The following is a 22,252-nucleotide window of genomic DNA, read 5'->3' as shown; positions in this document are numbered from 1 at the left end:
TCAGAGGGTCGGTGTGGACTGGTTGGGCCGAAGGGCCTGTTTCCACACTGTAGGGAATCTAATCTAATCTAATCTAACATATTAGTGAACTAACATGAATTAATGACAATCCTACAACTTTCACTGATATTGGTTTCTACTTCCATATTTTTTGAAAACTGAAGTAATATTTTCAAAGCGTTCAGGTGATATTTGGCCACATGTTCCTTGTATGATTAGTCTGGCAGCACAAGTTTGTCTGTGCATCCCTGCAGAGAGAGAGAAAAATAGAGGAAGAGAACAAGAGACAGAAATAGAGAGAAAGAGCAGAGACTACACTAACAGCAGTAATTCTGTGTTCACTTGCTGTCCTCTGCTGGTGTCTCCTGCCAATTACACATTAAACTCATGTTCAACTCAGCAAGCCACACACAAAACAAAGAATTTGCATTTCTCTACTGCCTTTCACATCCCAAAGTGCTTCAAAACTAATGAGGTAGTTTTCTGAGGTGCAGTCACCATTTATGCTAATGTAGGATCAATCAACTTGCACACAGCATACTCCCACGAACAGTAATGTAATGGAACTAGATCATTTGTTTTAGTGACATTGGTTCAGGAATGATTTGGAGATGCCAGTGTTAGACTGGGATGTACAAAGTTAAAAATCACACAACACCAGGTTATAGTCCAACATGTTTAGTTGGAAGCACTAGCTTTTGGAGTGCTGCTCCTTCATCAGGTGGTTGTGGAGTGCATGATTGTAAGACACAGAATTTATAGCAAAAGTTTACAGTGTGATGTAGCTGAAATTATACATTGAAAAATACCTTGATTGTTTGTTAAGTTTCTCAACTGTTATAATGACCATGTTAGTTTCACTTCTTTCATATGTAAATCGCAAAACGTTTTTTAAAAGTTACATTCTCAAGTGAACTTTAACAATTGGTGTCAGCCCACATAATATATTGAAGGTGTTAGCCCTCTGTGTGCTGCTGTCTGTGCCATAATGTTTAGACTGATTCTAATCTGTGTAAAAGACAGTCTAATCTCATGTAAAAATGAGATTTGCCTCCCCCCACCCCAGTTTACCTCCTTTTTATTTCCTTTCATTACCTTACTGTTTAATATTATCTCCGGAGGTTGGGAAGAGGGGTTTATTTATTTATTCTTTACTTAGCGATTTTCTTCCCCCCCTTTTTTATATATATAGGCCAGGGGTCTAGTTAATGTAGATGGGAGGAAGGTGGTTACCTTATCCTATTTTAGCTTTGTCCTTAGGAGCGGGGTTGTTTTCCCCTGTTATTCTGTATTACTATATCTAATTATTATTTGCTAAAACTGTAATTTTATAGTCATATATGCTCATATATGGTAGTAATATTACCAAATATATCCAGGTGTTGGTGTGGGTGGGGGTATGGGGTACTGTTAATTCTAGCTCAGTAGTATGTTTGAATTTTCTTTATCCTATCGTGGGGTGCCTGGGTCAAGGGTGGGGCACTGGTTGGGAAAGTTATGATGGGTTTTTGGAAAGGAAGTGATGCCCCCTGGGAATAAGGGGGAAGATCTCCGTTTAAATACGTTTTTTTTTTATTTAGAAATAGCTTTTTATTATATTGATCTGAGTGTATTAAAGAGCCTTTATTTTTGTGAATTTTATATGCTCTATGCTCGGGATGTTTTGGATAGGATTTCGTCTCCCGGGGTGTCTAGGACTTGCCTGGTGATTATGGGTGATCAGTCGATTAAATGGTGCACCTGGAATGTCACGGGGAGTAATTCATCAATCAAAAGGAAGGAAATATTATCAAACCTCAAGAAAGAAAGGATCGATATAGCTCTCCTATAGGAGACACATTTATTGGATAAAGAACACCTGAAATTACGACAGGGAGGAGATTATTTTCCATTCTCTCTTTCTGTGCAGGGAAAAACATTTTGGTAAACTGGGTGGCTGAGGGCCCTCATGGACTTTCGAGTTGGCACAGAATAATTATGGAATATACTCCCCCGACTTCCTTACAAATATGGTGCACCAGGAAAAAACCGAATTACTCCATAAAATATGGCAGCCCTTCTAGAATTACACAAATACAGATATCTCGATCATCCTAATAAGGGCCTTTATTTAATTGAGAGGGTGAACCTGGCTGGTCCTGGGCCCCTTAGGAGAGGAATCCCGCACGAATAAGGGTTTTGTTGTGATCTGATGTTAACACATTCCGAGCATGTATCACTGCTCAATTTCTGTGTTATCCGTTGGGTTTTTTTTTCTCTTGAATAATGTAAGAGTTTTAATCATACACTCTGGTTAGTTGTAGGTTAGATGAGTAGTCAGTTGAGTTTTGTTATTTTTCTCTCGGTATTTCTTTTTTTTGGTTTGATAATTTTGGTTATTATTTATTTAAGATTTAATTGTATATCAATGTTTATACTTGTTTTTTTTTAGTTTTCTTTTGTAAACGTGTAAAAACATGTTAAATTTTCAATAAAAATATCTTTTAAAAAAAAGGGGAATTCGCAGCAGGTAGTGCCCCCGTGTATCGGCCACCCTTCACTTCTGGATAATAGAGGTCATGGTTTTGGTAGATGCTGTCAAAGGAAGCTTGGCAATTTGCTGCAGGGGATTTAGTGGATCTACACAATGCAGCCAGTGGTGGATAAAACGAACCCTTAAGGTTGAAGATTGGATCAAGCAGCTTGTTTTCTCATAGGATGGTGTTGACCTTGTTGAGCAGGTAAGATGTTTTCCCAAGTCTGCTTAAGGCAGAAATTGATAGATTTCTGATTACCAAAGACGTAAAGGGTTCTGGGAACAGTGAATGAAAGCATTGAAATGCCCATGATCTTATGAAATGGCAAAGCGAACTCAATGGGCTGAATGGTCTACTCCTATGTTTTTATTGTGAGAGTGGCCCACATCCAGACAACTGTGGAATATTCCATTTCACTCCTTACGTATACCTTTAGACGGTGGACAGGCTTTGAGGAATCAAGAGATGAGTTATTTGCGGCAGGATTCTTAATCTCTGATCTGCTCTTGCAGCCAGTCTTTATATAGCTAGTCTAATTCAGTTTATCATCAATGGTGGCTCTCCCCCTCCTGCATGTTGATAGTGGGAGATTCCACAATAGTAGTGCCATGGAAGGCCAAGCAGAGATAGTTAGATTCTTGCCTGTGCCTTTCACAACCTCAGAAAGTCACTGTTGTAATACAGAAAAAAAGGCAGTCATTTTGCACACAGAAAGATCCCAGAGACAAATTAAGATAATTAGCGAGCTGTAACCTAACTTCAATGTATTAGATTCAATACATCCAACTGAGAGTTACAGCTTTTTTTAAGTAAAGACATGGTATTGATCTCTGTTGTATGAAGAATTTTATAACACACCCAGGGTAGCCTTTCGCCAGTTTAAAAGCATCATCCTCTTGATTTTCAGCTAAGTTAACTATTCTGAAGTTAACTGCTAAACTTTTCATTGTTTACTAATTCACATACACGTACAAATAGTTAATTTCCACACCATTTTTATTGGTGAAACTGACATGATTTCAAGGCATTATTGCAATCATTTTTAAGACCGCTTCAGGTGAATGTCTATTTCCTTATCAAATATCACATTTTCTTTTCTTAATGCCTTCAATGTTCACTTAATAGTATTTTAATGTCTGAGATGACAGCTCCAATAGTGCAGCACTCCCACAGTGGTGACTGTCTGAGCATACGATACCCTCTCACCTAATGCACTGGGAATGTTGGCATTGAAAACAGAACCCAGTTCAAAGGATTTGAACTCAGAGTCAAGACTGTTACTCAACAAATCGGCTGACACAGCGCAAATTGGTAATGAAGGAGTTAATTACAGGCCTGCATGATCAGGCTGGGACAGCAAGGTGAATTTATATACAACCTTAAACAGAGAAAACCATCCTAGATGCTTCAAAAAGGTTTGTTCTCAAAGAGGTGGACACCAGGTCAGACTCAGAGAGTGGTAATCAAAGCTCAGTCAAAGAGATCAGCTTTAAAGAACATCTTAAAGAAGTTAAAGCAGAAGTGGAAGTTTAGGGATGGCAGTCCACAGAATATGGCAGAGGTAGCTAAAAGCACAGTTGCCTCCAGTAAAGTAAATGAAGAGAAGGTGCATAAAGACTCAGGATCACAGGAAAGAAGACACTGAGACATTTGACATGGGAGAAACTGGAGCTGATCCAAGAGATTTAATTCAGATGTTCAAAATCAGCAATGGTTTTTGATAGGTTAACTGAGGAGAAACTGCTTCCGGTGGCAGGTGGGTTGGTGATCAGATTGACAGTGTTTGGCTAAAGGATAAAAGTGAAGATAGGAAATATTCTTTGATCTGGAACACACTGCCTTAAAGATCAGTGTAAGCAGATTCTGTATTTAACTTTCAGAAAGGAACTAGAGAAATATTTGAAGGAGGAAAACAAGCATAATGCAAAAAGAGCAGAGCGGGGGAAAAGGAGAAATGGGATAGCACAATCATGATGGATTGAATGGTCCCCTTCAGTGCAGTAAGATTCAGTAATATACTATGGTTTACAGCATATATATATAGCACCTGTAACATAATAAAAAGTTCCCATTGTATTTCCAGGAGCATTATGAAACAAATTATGACACTGAGCCACAAAGAAATATTAAGTCAGTGATCAAAAGCTGAGTGAAAAAGGTGGGTTTTAAGAAGCATCTTAAAGGAGAGAAAGGCAAAGAGATGGAGGGAGGGAATTCAAGAACTTGAACCCCAGTAAACTGAAGGCACAGCCATGCATGTTGGAGTGAATACAACATACAAGTGGAGATGCTCATGGTGGCCAGAATTGGAGAAGCACACAGGGTTCTGTGACTGGAAGAGATTCTAGAAATAAGAAAGGGTGTGGCCATGGAGTGATGTAAAATTAGAAGAACGTCAAAATCCAGACGTTGTTGACTGGGAACCAATGTAGGCAGGTTGGCACAGGGAGACAGTTCAGCAGGTGCATTTAAGGCCAAAGGACTTAGGATGGCCACAAGTTTACAAAGGATAGAATGTGGAAACCAGCCAAGATGCATTAGAATGCTTGGGTCTGGAGGTAAAAAGGACATGGTTGAGGGTTTCAGACACAGATGAAGTGAGATGGAGGTGAAACTGGACAATATTGTGGAGGTGAAAATAGGCAGTGTGTGATGGCCCAACTACAAATTTCAGAGTTCATGTCCGGTCAAATGTTTCTGCTGATTCTTGCACAGGATGTGGGTGTTGCTGGCAAGATCGGTATTTAATGGCCATCCTTAGTCAGCCTTGAGAAAATAGTGGAAGCTGCCTTCTTGAACCACAGCAATCCATGTAGGGATAACTACAATGTTGTTCAGGGAAGAGCTCTCAAATTTTGATCCAGTGACACTGAAGTAACTGTGACACATTTCCAAGTTAGGATGGTGTGTAACTTGGGTGAGAACTTGGCAGTGTAGTGCTTTCATGTATCTGCCGGTCTTGTCTTTCTTTCTTTCTTTTTTTTTCTTTTTTTTTCTTATGGGTATTAATTGTAATATACTTCTGGGGATCCTCATCTAACTGCCATTGCAGGTATGCATGACTTCTGTGCAACTTTGTGAAGGACAAACCCTCTGTCAGCTTTGTGTATAAGTCCTCTGAGGGAGTAAATTTAGGAGTAGACAGATTTTTAATTGGAATAAGTTGAAGGGTAATGAGGAGAAGGCAGGAAAATGGGGGTGAGGAGCATGTCAGCCATGATCGCGGTCTTGTCTTTCTAGGTGATACACTGATTGAAAACAATTGTCAAAGAAGCCTTCATGACTTACTGCAGCACATCTTATAGATGGTATATTCTGTTGCCACTGTGCATTAGTGGTGGAGGGTGTGAACGTTTGTGCACGTGATGCCAATCAATTGGGCTGATTTGATGTCAAATTCATGAGTGTTGTTGAAACTGCATTCACCCAGGCAAGTACAGAGTATTCCATCACGGTCCTGACTTGTGATTTATAAACAATGGATAGGCTTTGGGAAATCAGGAATTAATTTAACCCCTACAAAATCCCTAGCCTCTGACTTGTATGTATACATATTTATATGGCTAGTTCAGTCAATGGTAACTCCCAGGCTATTGCCTCTCTCTTGTTGAAGATGGTCATTGCCTGGCATTTGTGTGGCACAATTGTTGCTTGCTGTTTATTAGTTAGTGCCTGAATATTGTCCAGGTCTTGCATATGAACATGAATGTTTTCAGCAGCTGATGATTCGCAACATGTGACCGCAATGTTGTGAACAAAATGGCTTAATCTCAGACTCTTGCTCTGGAAAGGGGTGGAAGCAGTAGTTCAGGAGTGGAGTTTGGAATTGGAATCAAAGTCTTCATGATGCTTATTTTAAGGAAGTTTCCATTCATCTTGTAGCATAGGCATTGGGAAGGACAACAAATGCTGGCCTAGCCAGCGATGCCCACAGCCCTTGAAAAACAATTTGTAAAGCAGTCTGATAATCTATCAACAACAGAGGAATCAAAAGCAGTGATTCTGAGGTGTTGTCAACTTACATACGAAAAGTAGTGCTGGTCATTTGGATACAAATGTCTCAGAGGGACAGCGTGTAAATCAGAGCTAGAAGAGAATAAATCAAAGGTAGAAGCAGCAGAAAGAGAAAACATTGTAAGTGATTCACTGCTAGGATTAGATAAGGATGGAACCAGGTGAGAGCATTCCCTCCAGGCTGATGATAATAGAGAAGTGTTGGAGGAGGATGGTGTAGTTGCTGTGTCAGGACAAGTCACAGTCACTCAGAATGTCATTGCTGAGAAGCATTTCAGTACTGAGGCAGGGGCAGGAACCTGACAGGAGGGATTCAAAGACTGAATTCCAGGAAATCTGAGGACGGATCTGGGGTCAGCAACGTGTTTAAGGACCTTGGTGAGGAATGGGACGTTGGAGGTGGGACACTAGTTTGCAAACTGAAAGGGTCAAGAGTTGGTTTTGTGAACTGGGAGTGAGTTTGGCAGGTTAAGGGAGAGGGACAACAATCTGAAGACAGATGTGCTTACAATATTGGCAAACAGGGGCGCTATAAGGGGAAGTCAGGTGACAAGGATCGAGGGAACATGAGGCAGGTGTAATGGACAGGTTGAGCTCAGAGAAGGAGAAGAAGAGGGAACCTAGAGAAGAATGTGAATTCAGGGTTGAGTGGTTGGTTGGGGGGGGGAGGGGGGAGGTGGGTGATGAGTTGGAGGGAGTTTGGTCAGGAGGGTGAGTGTGAGGAAAGGACATGGCTGAGACAGGTGATTGGGCTGTCTCGATTTTAGTCATAAAGAATCTCCATGAGCTCTTCACACTTGTTATTGGAAGTGAGGCTGATGGGGTCAGAGTGAGGTCGAAGTGGGGTCACATGTAAGGGGTTTAACAAGGCAGTTTACAAGCCAGGCTTATTTTTGCATATTCCCAGGGTGAACCTAGAAGAATGGACAGTTTGTGCAGATACGTGTAGAGTTGGATAATGTTTTGAAAGGCCATGCTATTTTCTGACAATGGATGGTTAAACCAGTTTTCTGTTATTTTCTTTCAAATCTGTATCACTTGGACTTATGGGGTCGTGGGTCCAGGGTGACAGTGAGTAATGGATATCAAAATTCGAGGTCAGAGTTCAGAATCTACAGAAATGTCTAGCGAATGGAGAGCCAAAGACTAGATACTTTGAGTATTTTATGTCACAAACGCAGTAGAGAGAGCAAGGTAGGAAGATAAAGCGAATCTTTGGTGGACACAGAGCTGTACCAAGTGTTTTCACAGCAACATCCAAATGAGAGAAATGAAAGGGACTAAGATTGGATAATTGGGATCCCAGAAATAAATGCACACATGCTGTGGGGAACTAGAGATTCTCTTGGTACAATTCCAAACACTCAAATGAGGTGATTTGATCTGGAAATCTAATCGCAAAGTCAATGTACAGAATGGAAGAGGGCTGGTGCTCTGCTCGCTCATAGCCACTGAAGAGTGTTTCCACATACGTTCAGTCTCCAAATCCTTGGACATCGAGAGGGCCCTGGCGCACCCCTGGGCAGATTGGCAACAGCCGATGTCTCTCAGAAAGTGCGTGCTGTTCCTCTCCACTCTGCCAAATTATATCCAGGAATGAATCAAATGAGAGATCCTTGCAAGAAGAGGGAGAGAAAAAAACATATTGCTCCAAACTGAAGTTTTGAGGTACTGATATTTTAGTAGGTGCATTCTGCTCCCCACCCCTCGAAAGACAGACACAGGTCTAGTGGCACTGAAATGGGTCCCCAGGTGGTTGCACCTTTCCTCAGAAGACTCACACAGTCTCACACAGAGGCCTTCCCCTTTATCACACGACCTTAGGAACGTTCATTAGGAAATGTAACAGCCATAGTACAGTGGGTAGAAGCTCATGGGTTCAAGTCACACTCCAGAGATGTGTCCAAAATTACGACCTGTGCAGTAGTGAGGGAGCTTCATACTTCTGGGAGAGGTGTCATCTCTTGGGAAGAGATGTTAAACTGAGGTTGCACCATCTCTTTCAAGTCATGCTCAGTGTCCTGGAGCTACTATACATCCCTCAATCAACATGACTGAAATCAAATGATCTGCTTGGTGACCACACTTTTTTTTTCGTGATTCTGACATCTTGTGCCTCACATTTCAAAAACAGTGGGTTATGGTTTAAAAATACTTCATTGGATGTATTTGCACTTTGGGATATCCTGAGGTCCTGAATGGTGCTATAGAAATGCAAGCTCTATCTTTCCTGGTTTTTCCTTCAGTCCTTTGTACTAATTGGTTTCATTATAGATGTTACTAAATATTAATCAACTTCAGCCTATTGCATGATTCCAGAAGATTTATCATATTCCCCCCACACTCATTCCCTATTTAACACACAAAGAAGATTAGTATGTGGTTTAAGTACCTGACACCCAATCTCAAACAGCAGGGTGTAGGCAGCCTTCAAGCTCTTGTTAAAGGTATATAGGTCTTCCAGTCCAGTTAAACTTGTAGGGTCAAAGTAAATATTCTGAAAGGCAAATGAAAACACACACAGAGTTAATGTGTATTATTCAGAGCTGTCTGCTCGTTCCCTATGTGCATCCTAATACCTACCTCTCTGCTGTAGGCAACATTGGAATCAAAATCCCCAGGATGAAGACCACAATGCCAGCAAAAAGTCAGGAACCTTACGCATCGTTTGAAGATCTTTCTGTGGTCAAGAGCAATTTCTCTTGGTCTTCCAAATCCTGGAATGTAATTAATAATTTCATTTCATTCATTTATTGCTTGTTATAGCCCTCTTATGAAAGTGTGATGTGTGACCCCAGTATTTCCGGTGTCATCACAAAGATAATGATTTAATCCAAGTAAGTCCCCAATATACCTGCCTGATGAAATCAAGTTAATAGAAAAAACAAAGTTCCTGTACTCATCAAGAACCACTACATATTACAAATAAAAATATTTGAATCACTGATAAACAAAAATATGAACTATCAACTCTACTTGTTGAAATCGTAATATTCTTTTTGAACACAGACACTGACCAACAATGGGTAACGTAAAAGATACTGGGAAAACACAGCACCAGTCCACAGGATTCGATGAGATGTTCCTTTTGCTTCCCAAGATCTTCTGTTCTCTGATCTCCTTCTTCAGAATCCTTAACATTTTCCAAAGAGGCACAGAGTAAACAAATTATAAGGTTTCTTAGTTACTGGTTAAAAGCAACTGCTTATAACAACTCAGAGAAGATAACTGGCTTTCTTCAGGCTTCAGTTTACTTTTATTGCAGAGAGATAGAGACACAGAGCATGCTCCTTCAGCAGTTCATAGGCTTCTCTCCCTCCATCGTTAACACCTAAGCAATTCACCTGGCCAATAACCAATCTGAGAGTTCTTGTCGGATTGATGTTTTCCAGAATCCACAACTGGTCATATTTACACAATCCAGTCAACAATCTGTTGCTAGATGAATCTCATTATGCGCAGACATCCTGGTGCCATGGTGTCTTTTCTCTCCTCTTCCACTGCTGTCAAAGCAACAGTGTAAACACAACTCACAATGAGTTCCAGCAATTTCTTTTTAAACATGCAGCAATTCCCAACATAGTCCCTGGGTTTTTTTTTTAAAATAGTCCTTTACTCATTTATAATCACAATCAAAAATGAAGAAAAATAAGATCTAGTCTTTGCATCCTGCACTGCACTAAGCTAGAATCTGTGATAGCTGAAGTTATGCACTGTGTACTTTGTCAAACTACCCTGTAACCCTAAATTATTTCCAATAAAAACTGAAAAAAATGGAGAAACTCAGCAGGTTTGGCAGTATCTCTGGAGAGAGAAACAGAGGCAATGCTTCAAGTCTGATAAAACCACAGATGGACTCAAAACATTAACTGTATTTTCTTTTCAGGCCTGCTGAAAATCTCCAATAATTTCTGTCTTTGTTTGTTTAAGAATAAAACAGTTCTTTGCTTTCTTCTGCAACATTTTCTTTCTTCACTTCAGGTTTCTAGCACAGCAAACATTTTATTAACCAATAGCTATGGGACCAGGAGTGTGCTGGTTGATCAAGAGGTATGCATAATCAATGTAAAACACACAGAGTAACAGAACGCATACCTATCACTGTATTATTTTATTTACAATATAAGTCACTGAAATAATAATGCAACTTTGCCTTAATTGAAACTTACTGGTAGGCAGCATTCTCACTCGCAAACTCAACTTACTACTTGGACATCATGGAGACTGCGGTAATGTCGTAAATTTCCTGTATATAGGCTATATAATTTTTGGTGGCATTTTGAAAAGGTGCTGGTTAAATCAAAGTTTGCTGTCTCTGCAATTATTTTACTTTTGTTTCTGGATTGCTTTGTTACCCAAACTATTCCTGTTTGATCCACTCGGACCTTTTGTGTACCCACATTTCCAAGTTTTCATTCTAAACAGGGAAGCCAATTTTGCATCTGCCCCAAGGTTGGAAAAAGGAATAGAGAGAAATTGGGGGAAATCAAGCAAAGGTGAAAGTCTTTAATCTGGGGACTGTACTTGTTTAAAAAGAATAATTTAGCATCTTACCAATCACAGGTCTATCCTGTGTTAAATAAAGTATTGATCCGGTGCGGTCACACATCACAGCATAAGGCATAAGCATGGTCGCATCCGGCTGCAGTCTCAAGAAGTTCTGGAGTCTCTTCTGCCAGTCTGAAAGAACTGACACCTGGGAACAGAAAGGAGCAGATTAAGATATGTTCAAATCAACATTAATCAGAGGCAGATCCTGAACAATTGTGCAAGTTAACTTTTATCAATCAAAGATATACAAACATGCATTTTTTGGATTGTGTCTTGGTGACTTCTTCTTTTGCAAAATAAACTCATGTTCTGTTGTTAAATACTTCTGCAACCTCGTATGAATATGTACCAGTGACTAACCACCTTGTTAAGAAATTGCAGAGAATTAAATATCCAATCTATTCAGTCATTCTGGGTTTCTTTCCAGGATCTGACTTGTCCAGTATTACCATCAGTGGGGATCATAATAAATTCTAAGCAATAAAAGAACACACTTGCTCAAAAGGACCCTGACCATATTCAAGAAAAAAAAAGTCCAAATCTCCACCCTCCAGAATCCCCAGGATTATACAGTGGCAGACCTACCCCATCCATACTGAACCCCAGACCAACTCAGTGTCAGACCTGTCCACACTAGTACTGTACCTCAATGTTATACAATGAAAGATCCATCCTCAACAGTACTATACCCCAGTGTTATACAATGACAGACCTCTCCCACTGCAATATCCCAGAGTTATACAGTTGACAGATCTGTCCTCACCAGTACCATGCCCCAGTGTTACTGAGTGACAGACCTGTCCCTACCAATACTGTATCCTAGGGTTAGATAGTGGCAGACCAGTCTCCACCAGTATTATACCGCAGTGTTACAGTGACAGACCTGTCCCAATCAGTTCTGCTGCCCAGTATTATACATTGACAGACCTGTCCCTACCAGTACTGTATCACAGGGTTAGACAGTGACAGACCTGTCCTCACTAATATTGTACCCTGGGCATGACAGGCTTGTCCCCACTTGTACTGTAACCCAGTGTTACAGTTATAGACCTCTTCCCACTTGTGTGCCTGAGTCTTAGAGTGTCAGACCTGTTCCCACCAGCATTGTACCCCAGTGTTAGTGACATATCCCCGTTCACACCAGCACAATATCCCAGTTTTACACAGTAACAGTCTTGTCTCACCAGTACTGTGACCCACCATTATGCCTGATCCAATAATTAAAAATCAACAACAATTGCTGCAATTAGTAGCTTCTCATTTTCTTTACACCAATGAGCTAGCATTGCACCTCTCTGAAATCCTGGTTGCATTAGAGATTATTATTTCTGTAATCCTCTAAACGCTCTGTAATTACAATGAGCTCCCAAACAGCCAAACTGCTGTTGGAATAGAATGATCAATATCTCCTACTTTTCCAGTCTCTGCCTTGCTACAGCTTCAGTCCCCAAATGAATACAAGAAGGATGAGCCCAATATCCTGAGCAGAGTGTGACAGCCAGTTTACATGCTAATGATCACCATTAATACTAGTGAGAAAATATAAGTCTCTAACTACAGCCAGAGACTTGCTGAACTGTGCTGGGTGTGTGTCAGAGATCCCACTTCACCGGGTGTTGTATGGATGAAAGGCAGGGTTCTAATTTATCCTGGTTAAGGAATTACTGGAGGCTGCAGCTAAATCGAGATGAATGACTTCAATGTTGAGTAAGGTAAGCTTTATTAGCAATGAATGATTTTTAAACAGGGAGGAGTTTTTTTTATTTTCTGTCACTGTTTCTCTTCCATTCAGAAGTGTCTGACTCTTGTTGGGAGCTCTCCATTGAACCCCACCCAACTCCTGTATCACCCACAGTCTCACTCAACCATCAGGAATTCATCCTAACTGATCAGTACATCAGAGTGGACAGTGAGTATCAGCAAACTATTAGACAAAACATCATAAAGTAACTTGCTGCAAAGAAGAAGGCTATTTGGCCCATTGATTCCATGCTAGGTCTCCATGGAGCAATCCAGGACGATATGCCTATCTGTGGACCCTACAGCATTGCAGGATCATTTCTATCAAGTACCTGTACAATTTCTATTTGAAAGCATTGATTGTTTCCACTTGCACCACCCTTGTGGGAAAGAAGATCCTGGTCATTATCACTCCATTACCATAGTAGACAGAAAGTCTTTTTGGCTTGACAGCAGCATCCAAGAATTGGAACTTACCACATAAATGAAGAATATGGCATTGGAACCTTTTTGCTGATGTGATGCCAGATTCATATGCTGTCCATCCTAATGACTGTGAATCTTACCAAATAGCATGTCCCTTAGGCTGTTTACAATAGGCAGACTACTGATCATATTTAATCAGTCTGTGCTTGAAAGACTCAGAAATAATGTCCAACATTACGTAGGATCCTGCAATTTCACAGCGCTTGCTAAACAATCTAGTATGCTATGAATTACATTAATATTTCAGAATATCAGAACAGTTTACAATGAGGCTCAATTGCTTGCTACATTTATCTATAAACTCATATAGAGGACCTGTCCTCTGCAAGAAAAAGGGATGTTTCCAGGCACAGCAAGATTTTTTTGAATCAAATAAAAAAGTGTAGGCAACAATTCTTTCTTGGTCCTTAGTCGACTGACCAACCCTTTTGTCATGCAGTGTAAGCTGTCACTCTCTGAGTTTCTCAAAGTTTGACTCTTGATTAGTAACACAGAAATTTTACGTTAGTTTTGTTATGATTTAGGTTGACGGATGCACTTAAGTCTTTTTTAGCCCCACTCAACACCGATCATTATAATTTTTAAAATTTAACCAGGGTGGTGAAATGGCTGATTATATAGATCTTAGATTGGTTTGGTATTCAGAGCAGGTAAAAACAATGACTGCAGATGCTGGAAACCAGATTCTGGATTAGTGGTGCTGGAAGAGCACAGCAGTTCAGGCAGCATCCGAGGAGCATAAAATCGACATTTCGGGCAAAAGCCCTTCATCAGGAATAAAGGCAGAGAGCGTGAAGTGTGGAGAGATAAGCTAGAGGAGGGTGAGGGTGGGGAGAAAGTAGCATAGAGTACAATAGGTGAGTGGGGGAAGGGATGAAGGTGATAGGTCAGGGGCGGGGGGAGGGTGGAGTGGATAGGTGGAAAAGAAGATAGGCAGGTGGGACAAGTCATGGGGACAGTGCTGAGCTGGAAGTTTGGAACCAGGTTGAGGTGGGGGAAGGGGAAAATGAGGAAACTGTTGAAGTCCACATTGGTGCCCTGGGGTTGAAGTGTTCCGAGGCGGAAGATGAGGTATCCTTCCTCCAGGCGTCTGGTGATGAGGGAGCGGCGGTGAAGGAGGCCCAGGACCTCCATGTCCTCGGCAGAGTGGGAGGGGGAGTTGAAATGTTGGGCCACAGAGCGGTGTGGTTGATTGGTGCGGGTGTTCGGAGATGTTCCCTAAAGCACTCTGCTAGGAGGCGTCCAGTCTCCCCAATGTAGAGGAGACCGCATCAGGAGCAACGGATACAATAAATGATATTAGTGGATGTGCAGGTAAAGCTTTGATGGATGTGGAAGGCTCCTTTAGGGCCTTGGATGGAGGTGAGGGAGGAGGTGTGGGCGCAGGTTTTGCAGTTCCTGCGGTGGCATGGGAAGGTGCCTGGATGAGAGGTTGGGTTGTAGGGGGGGCGTGGACCTGACCAGGTAGTCACAGAGGCAACGGTTTTTGCGGAAGGCGGAAAGGGGTAGGGAGGGAAATATATCCCTGGTGGTGGGGTCTTTTTGGAGGTGGCGGAAATGTCGGCGGATGATTTGGTTTATGCGAAGGTTAGTAGGGTGGAAGGTGAGCACCAGGGGCGTTCTGTCCTTTTACGGTTGGAGGGGTGGGGTCTGAGGGCGGAGGTGCGGGATGTGGACAAAGTGCGTTGGACGGCATCTTTAACCACGTGGGAAGGGAAATTGCGGTCTCTAAAGAAGGAGGCCATCTGGTGTGTTCTGTGGTGGAACTGGTCCTCCTGGGAAAAGATATGGCAGAGGCGGAGGAATTGGGAATACGGGATGGCATTTTTGCAAGAGGTAGGGTGGGAAGAGGTGTAATCCAGGTAGCTGTGGGAGTCGGTGGGTTTGTAAAAAATGTTAGTGTCAAGTCGGTCGTCATTAATGGAAATGGAGAGGTCCAGGAAGGGGAGGGAGGTGTCAGAGATGGTCCAGGTAAATTTAAGGTCAGGGTGGAATGTGTTGGTGTAGTTGATGAATTGCTCAACCTCCTCACGGGAGCACGAGGTAGCGCCAATGCAGTCATCAATGTAGCGGAGGAAGAGGTGGGGAGTGGTGCCGGTGTAATTACGGAAGATCAACTGTTCTACGTAGCCAACAAAGAGACAGGCATAGCTGGGGCCCATACGTGTGCCCATGGCTACCCCTTTGGTCTGGAGGAAGTGGGAGGATTCGAAGGAGAAATTGTTAAGGGTGAGAACCAGTTCGGCCAAACGAATGAGTGTGTCGGTGGAAGAGTACTGTTGGGGACGTCGGGAGAAGAAAAAAACGGAGAGCTTGGAGGCCCTGGTCATGGCGGATGGAGGTGTAGAGGGATTAGATATCCGGTGAAGATGAGGCATTGGGGGCTGGGGAAACGGAAGTCTTGGAGGAGGTGGCGGGCGTGGGTGGTGTCTCGAACGTATGTGGGGAGTTCCTGGACTAGGGGGGATAGGACAGTGTCGAGGTAGGCAGAGATGAGTTCAGTGGGGCAGGAGCATGCTGAGACAATGGGTCGGCCAGGGTGGTCAGGCTTGTGGATCTTGGGAAGGAAGTAGAACCGGGCAGTGCGGGGTTCTTTTCTAATGTTAATGAAGCTGTGGGTCATCAATTCTCATCAAAATTTCATGAGCGATTTAATTGCTTACTTTGACTATCTAGTCTTGAAACTCTTTCAAGAACTGCTCCTTCATAAATTACCTCAATCCTGCTAATATCCTAAATTTCACATTCCTTTCCTGGGTCTACTCTCTCCTGGATTCTGGAAACTGCATTCCAATGCTTACTCACAGACACAACTCCAGCTTTTCACAAGCAGAGAGTTTCACCATCATTCCTCCTGGAATTATTTCCAGAAGCTCTAAACTGCCTCAGTTGCATGAAGCAACCAATTGGTTGAACCAAATGAAGAAAGCCCCAACTGCTTGTTGGTTTCATTCACCCTTGCTAACAGCGATACTGAACTATTGGTGGCACATGGCTTCCTTCAAGCTCCTACAGTTCCCAGGATTTGGGCCCTAACTTCACCACTTAGCTGTAACTACTGAACATCTTAGAACACCTTGCCGGAGTTCCTTCTGTACAAACTATCCAGCTGCTCTTGATTTCTCACTGGGTCCCAACTATACTATTAATTATGCATCTACTAACTCCTGGAACATCTTCCTGAGTTCCAACAACTGCATAGCACCAGCATCTCTCGGTCATCTCTTCAGCAGCAATTCTTTTCAGCATGGATCCAGTATCCGTCTCTATCTTAAAAGTCCAACTGTTCTTCAGTGACTGAGTAGCCTATTGAAAATTTTGCAACAAGCTCCACCCCTACTGGTAGGCAGAATTGAAGACAGAAACCAAAAGTGAAACTCTAGTACGGCGAACCTTTGGAACTGTCTGTTTCTTGATTGCTACAGTGTTCACCAGTAGCTGGTACCTAAAGGATATAATGCTCCTCTCCATTATTAACCTAACCTACAGTACAATGATTGCTTTGACACAAATGTTTCCCCAAATGTTCCACTTGGCACACTCCGTTTCCTCTAGCGATGTCACTTCTTCAGAAATCTGACATCGGATTTAAAACGTTAACTCTTTTTTTTCTCTCAACAGAAGCTGCTAGATCTTCGAATTTCTCCAGTATTTTCTGTTTTTATTCCAGCATGCCTAGACTGCCCAGGAACACATAGATCAAGGTCGCTCCCCTGAAAACATTTCAGAAATTCTTCTCCCTCTTTATCCTTTAATCTAACATTATTCCAATTGATACTTGGGTAATTAAAACCCCAAATATCAGCACTCAACACTTGAACATCTCTGTGATTTATAGAATTCCCCAAATAGCATGATCTTGTCTAATTTCCTTTTCAACTGAAACCAAATGGACTCTGTTCTTGATGAAGGACTTCTCTTCCAATACTATAATGTATTGCCAAATAAATCCTGTCATAAACTCTCCATTCTCCTCTCTCTATTTCAAAATTTTGTACATTAAATGCAAAGGCGTCACCTTTGTAAGCCATATTTCCATTGCTACTATTTATGTTGACACTAAACGATTTGTGTTTGTAGCTCATCAACCTTATTCTCCAAACTTGTGTACTTATGTAGACTCATTGTAATCCTCTCTTAGTATTCCTGTCTTTCTTAGTCCATCCCTACCCAATATGCTACTATCTTCTTGAGTACTGTCCAACACTCTCTTTATGCACCTTTTTCATCTTTCCTACTTGCCCATTTGACACCCACCCCAAACCCTCAACATTGATCCAGCCCTCGAGGTATAATTTGTCCTTTTTGAGTAAATATCTTTTGTTCCAAAACTGGTCCCAATTTCTCAAGAATCTAAAGCCCTCCATCCTGCCTAAAGCTTCAAGTCACACACAATTTTGACTCTGGTTAGCACGTGGCACTGGGAATAATCCAGGGATTCTGGGATTCACAGGTAAGGCATATTGCATTCACTCTGATGAATGTAAATACACACATGTACATATGCACGCACACACACTAATGGACACACAAGTACACAAACGCGCACAAGCATGTACAGAGTCATATGTACGCTAATACATAAACATACCAATACACACATATGCATGCACATACACATGCTTACACACACACATTCATTCGTATGCACATTCTTTCACACAGACATACAGTCATTCGTGTACACAAATGCATATGCATACACAAATATGTATACATATAAATAGAGGCATGTTCACGCATTTCTCAGAAGGCTGAACAAACTCCAATCATTCCCACATTTTTTGGCTGTTCTAGAACTAACCTGGAAGAATCTACCATCTTGACTCAGACATGAGTCTAACTTCCCCCGTGCATAGGATTGAAACTGGGAATTTGTATTCTGTTTAATTTATTACCATAAACTACCCATTATCTCCTGATCTAACTCACCCATCAAGCAAAGGGAAAGCTTAAATAAATGTATTCAAAAGTAAACCAGACCTTTTTCATCATCAGAAGTTGCCGTGTTGTCTTGTCCTTCACTCGGAACCAGTTGCTCCCCAAATGTTGGACTACATGAAAGTCCACACAGGGCCAGTAGTAACTGATGTTTCCGTGTTTGGCTGGCCTCAGTGCCAGCCTGGCTCCATCTCGCTGACAGGAGGAAATACAAAGGTCAGATGTATAGAACAACCACCGGAACCCTCACATCTAACAGGGCCATCTCAGCTATATAGCAGCTTGAAGAAAAGAGAGAACCTCTACACTGAACTTCACAACCTCAATATGTACCAAAGCATTTCACAATCAGGAAACTACAATTTGAAGTATAGTCATTAGTCTAAAAATGTGTGGTTACTTGCTATGCAAACAACAGCATGATAATGATCAGATCATCCACTTTTGTGACGCTGTTTGAGGTTCAAGTGTTGGTCAGGACACTGGGATGAGCTCTCCTGGTCTTTCCTAGGACTGTACTCCACCTGAAAGGACAGATTAGTCCTCGTTTAACACCTTGTCTGAAAGATTGCACCTCCAATGCTGCAGCACTCCAATAGTACCAACACTGAAATTTACTGGCTCTAGGAGTGTCAGTCTGAACATACCCTGGCGGGAGCTCAAACCTATTGGTTCAGGAACCAGAGTGTTATCCAGTGAGTCAACAACGGTTACAGGGAGTGACCACGCTTTACTTCACACCCCTTGGGGTGGCACTTTGCTTCAGCTTATCCACCACTTGTGGAAACACTGGTCCCACCGCACACAAAGGTCATCATACTTAAATTTGACAGAGGCAATGCACAAGGAACAAGTTTAAATGACCAAGTTGTGAAGTAACGGTGATAGACATACAGAAAATAGAAACAGGAGTACACCATTCAGCCCTTTTGAGACTGCTCGCCATTCATTATCATCATGGCTAACCATTCAACACAATAGACTGTTTCTGCTTTTCCCCCATTTCTTTTAATCTCTTTAAGTTCAAGAGCTATACCCAACTCTTTCTTGAAATCATACATTGTTTTAGGCTCGGTTGCTTTCTGTAGTAGTGAATTTCACATGCTCACCACTTTCTGGGTGAAGAAATTTCTCCTCATCTCAGTCCCAAATGGATTAACCCATATTCTTAAACGGTGACACTGGTTCTGGCTCTGGACTCGCCGCCATCTGGAACATACTTTGTGTATCTACTCTGTTTCGCCATGTGAGAATTTTATACATTTCTATGAGATTTCCCACTCCTTCCTCTGAACTTCAGCAAACATATTCCTCATGAATTCAACCTTTCCTCATATGTTAAACCCGCCATTCAGGGATCAGCCTGGTAAAACTTTGCTACACTCTCTCTACCGCAAGCACATCCTTCCTCAGAAAACAGAATCAAAAGTGCATCCAATATTCTAGGTGTGATCTCACAAAGGTTCTGTATAATTGCGGCAAGCATGGTTCTCAACAAGGAATCAGCCACTTACCATGGTAACAATTACCCTGTCCACAAGGTTCTCCCTCTCTTGATTTGACAGGACAAGTCCTGAATCCAACAAGTCAAAATACTGACCATTGTCCAAAAAGCCCTCAATGAATGTTTGTCTTAACTCATCCAGAACTTGAGTGGTGAGTTCCCTGCTAAGCCTGTGGGAGGCTATTGCAATGGAGTTCCTGATGAATGGGTTAGATAAACAGAAAGGCAGATTGTTCTTCCTCTTCGTGGTCTCTTCTTGCTGTGACGCCTTGTATTCTCTCAATAAGCTGGGTGTGTCAGGCCAGTCTAAATGGACCACGTCTGCTAACGATTGTGATATCGAGTCATTGCTGTTTTCTTGACAGGCCAAATCCCCAGAAAATGTAGATGGTAAATCCTGGGATTCACAAACTTCCTCTGTCCCTCCAACTGGCTTTTTATTTGGATCAGTGTACAGGTCGACTCCATCGCAGTCACCTGCTTCAAAATATAAATCCTCCTCGTTTTCTCCCACCAACCAACCTTCAAACTTGGGAGCTGAGGAGAAAATCCCAGCCCTCTCAGGCTCCTTGGTGAAGCTTTCATTCTGGTTTGACTCAGTCTCAGAGGTGGGCACTTGCACAAGTGCCCTGTCATCACTGTCCATGGTGTTGTCATGTCTGGCCCCAATTAACTGTCCTCCTGAACCTTGTACATTCCCAGCACTGAGACTGCCTTTTACCAGACCTGGGTTGGGACTTGTCCCTAAACTGAAGGGGATTGTGCTGGATGCTAAGCTCTTGACAAAGCCGGTGCCTCGACTAGGTATCTCTTCATATTGAGTCTTTGAAGAGTCGTGGCCAGTGGGACTGTGAGGGATTTTGTAGTCACTCGATCGGATTGAGAGTATCGGAACAGCTTCTGTGTAAATGCAGGGTCTACATGAGAAAGTGTACTTGAATTTGCAGTCGGCCTGTGCCCCAGTCTCACTGATGGGATGGGTGGTCACACAGGGGTGACTCTGCAGCCCACCAGAGGGCACAAGCTGAGCCGTGAGATCTATGTCACTCTCGGTAGCAATCAGAGACTCAGTTTCTGTGGGGAGCTTAGTTTCTCCACTGCTGACAGAAATCACATCCCTGTTGGAAAAGTAGGCAGGTATTAGATTCACTGCATCAGTTATATGGGTGTAGGTTTGTTCGCTGAGCTGTAGGTTTGATATCCAGACGTTTCGTTACCTGGCTAGGTATCATCATCAGTGGCGACCTCCAAGTGAAGCGAAGCTGTTGTCTCCTGCTTTCTATTTATATCTTTCTCCTGGATGGGGTTCCTGAGGTTTGTGGTGATGTCATTTCCTGTTCGTTTTCTGAGGGGTTGATAGATGGCATCTAGATCTATGTGTTTGTTTATGGCGTTGTGGTTGGAGTGCCAAGCCACTAGGAATTCTCTGGCATGTCTTTGCTTAGCCTGTCCCAGTCGAAATGGTGTTTTTTTTCATCCGTGTGTAGGGCTACGAGGGAGAGGGGGTCGTGTCTTTTTGTGACTAGCTGGTGTTCGTGTATCCTGGTGGCTAACTTTCTTCCAGTTTGTCCTACGTAGTGTTTGTGGCAGTCCTTGCATGGAATTTTGTAGATGACGTTGGCTTTGTCCATGGGTTGTACTGGGTCTTTTAAGTTTGTTAGTTTTTGTTTGAGAGTGTTGGTGGATTTGTGTGCTACTAGGATTCCAAGGGGTCTTAGTAGTCTGGCCGTCATTTCTGAAACTTCTTTGATGTATGGTAAGGTGGTTAGGGTTTCTGGTTGTGTTTGGTCTGCTTGTCGTGGTTTGTTCTTGAGGAATCTGCGCACTGTATTTTGAGTATCCGTTCTTCTTGAATACGTTGTACAGGTCTGTTTTCCGAAGTTCGTCTGTGCTGCAGTGTGTGGTGGCTCGTTAGAATAGTGTTCTGATATAGCTTTGTTTGTGTGTGTTGGGATGGTTGCTGGTGTAGTTAAGTATTTGGTCAGTGTTTGTCGGTTTTCTGTATACGCAGGTTTGTAGTTCTCCGTTGTCCTTTCTTTCAACTGTGACGTCCAGGAATGCGAGTTTGTTATTGGTTTCTTCCTCCCTGGTGAACTTTATGCCTATGAGCATAAAGTTCCAACGAGCCACCACCACACACTGCAGCATAGACAAACTTCGGAAAACAGAGGAGAACCACCTATACCACGTATTCAAGGAGAACGGATACTCAAAAAATACAGTGCGCAGATTCCTCAAGAACAAACTACGACAAGCAGACCAAACACAGCCAGAAACCCTAACCACCTTACCATACATCAAAGAAGTTTCAGAAATGACAGCCAGACTACTAAGACCCCTCGGAATCCTAGTAGCACACAAATCCACCAATACTCTCAAACAAAAACTAACAAACTTAAAAGACCCAGTACAACCCATGGACAAAACCAACGTCATCTACAAAATTCCATGCAAGGACTGCCACAAACACTACGTAGGACAAACAGGAAGAAAGTTAGCC

The 22,252-nt window shown here is 42.3% G+C and overlaps 1 protein-coding gene across 4 annotated transcripts in view; it reads right to left on the bottom strand.

Moving 5' to 3' along the window:
- Positions 1–3,489: 3,489 nt before the first annotated feature.
- Positions 3,490–22,252, bottom strand: part of LOC122561276 (uncharacterized) — a 28,851-nt gene continuing 10,088 nt past the window's right edge. For 3 of the 4 annotated variants that reach the window (XM_087998795.1, XM_087998793.1, XM_087998794.1), the window contains exons 4-9: positions 19,763–20,870; positions 18,291–18,443; positions 11,085–11,226; positions 9,114–9,247; positions 8,923–9,027; positions 3,490–8,145 (exon numbers count right to left, since the gene is read on the bottom strand). In XM_087998795.1, the coding sequence (XP_087854921.1) occupies positions 8,005–8,145; positions 8,923–9,027; positions 9,114–9,247; positions 11,085–11,226; positions 18,291–18,443; positions 19,763–20,870 (1,783 nt within the window). In that variant the 3' untranslated portion in view covers positions 3,490–8,004. Of the gene's footprint in view, positions 8,146–8,922; positions 9,028–9,113; positions 9,248–9,688; positions 10,034–11,084; positions 11,227–18,290; positions 18,444–19,762; positions 20,871–22,252 lie in introns of those variants that run through there. The other variant, XM_087998796.1, reaches the window with a different exon arrangement.

This window comes from Chiloscyllium plagiosum, unplaced genomic scaffold, assembly GCF_037043375.1.
Source record: "Chiloscyllium plagiosum isolate Xiang-an unplaced genomic scaffold, Cpla_swu_hap1 HiC_scaffold_22, whole genome shotgun sequence".
NCBI lineage: Eukaryota > Metazoa > Chordata > Chondrichthyes > Orectolobiformes > Hemiscylliidae > Chiloscyllium > Chiloscyllium plagiosum.
The sequence above is the reverse complement of the archived record's forward strand: the minus strand, read 5'-3'. Positions and strand labels throughout refer to the sequence as shown.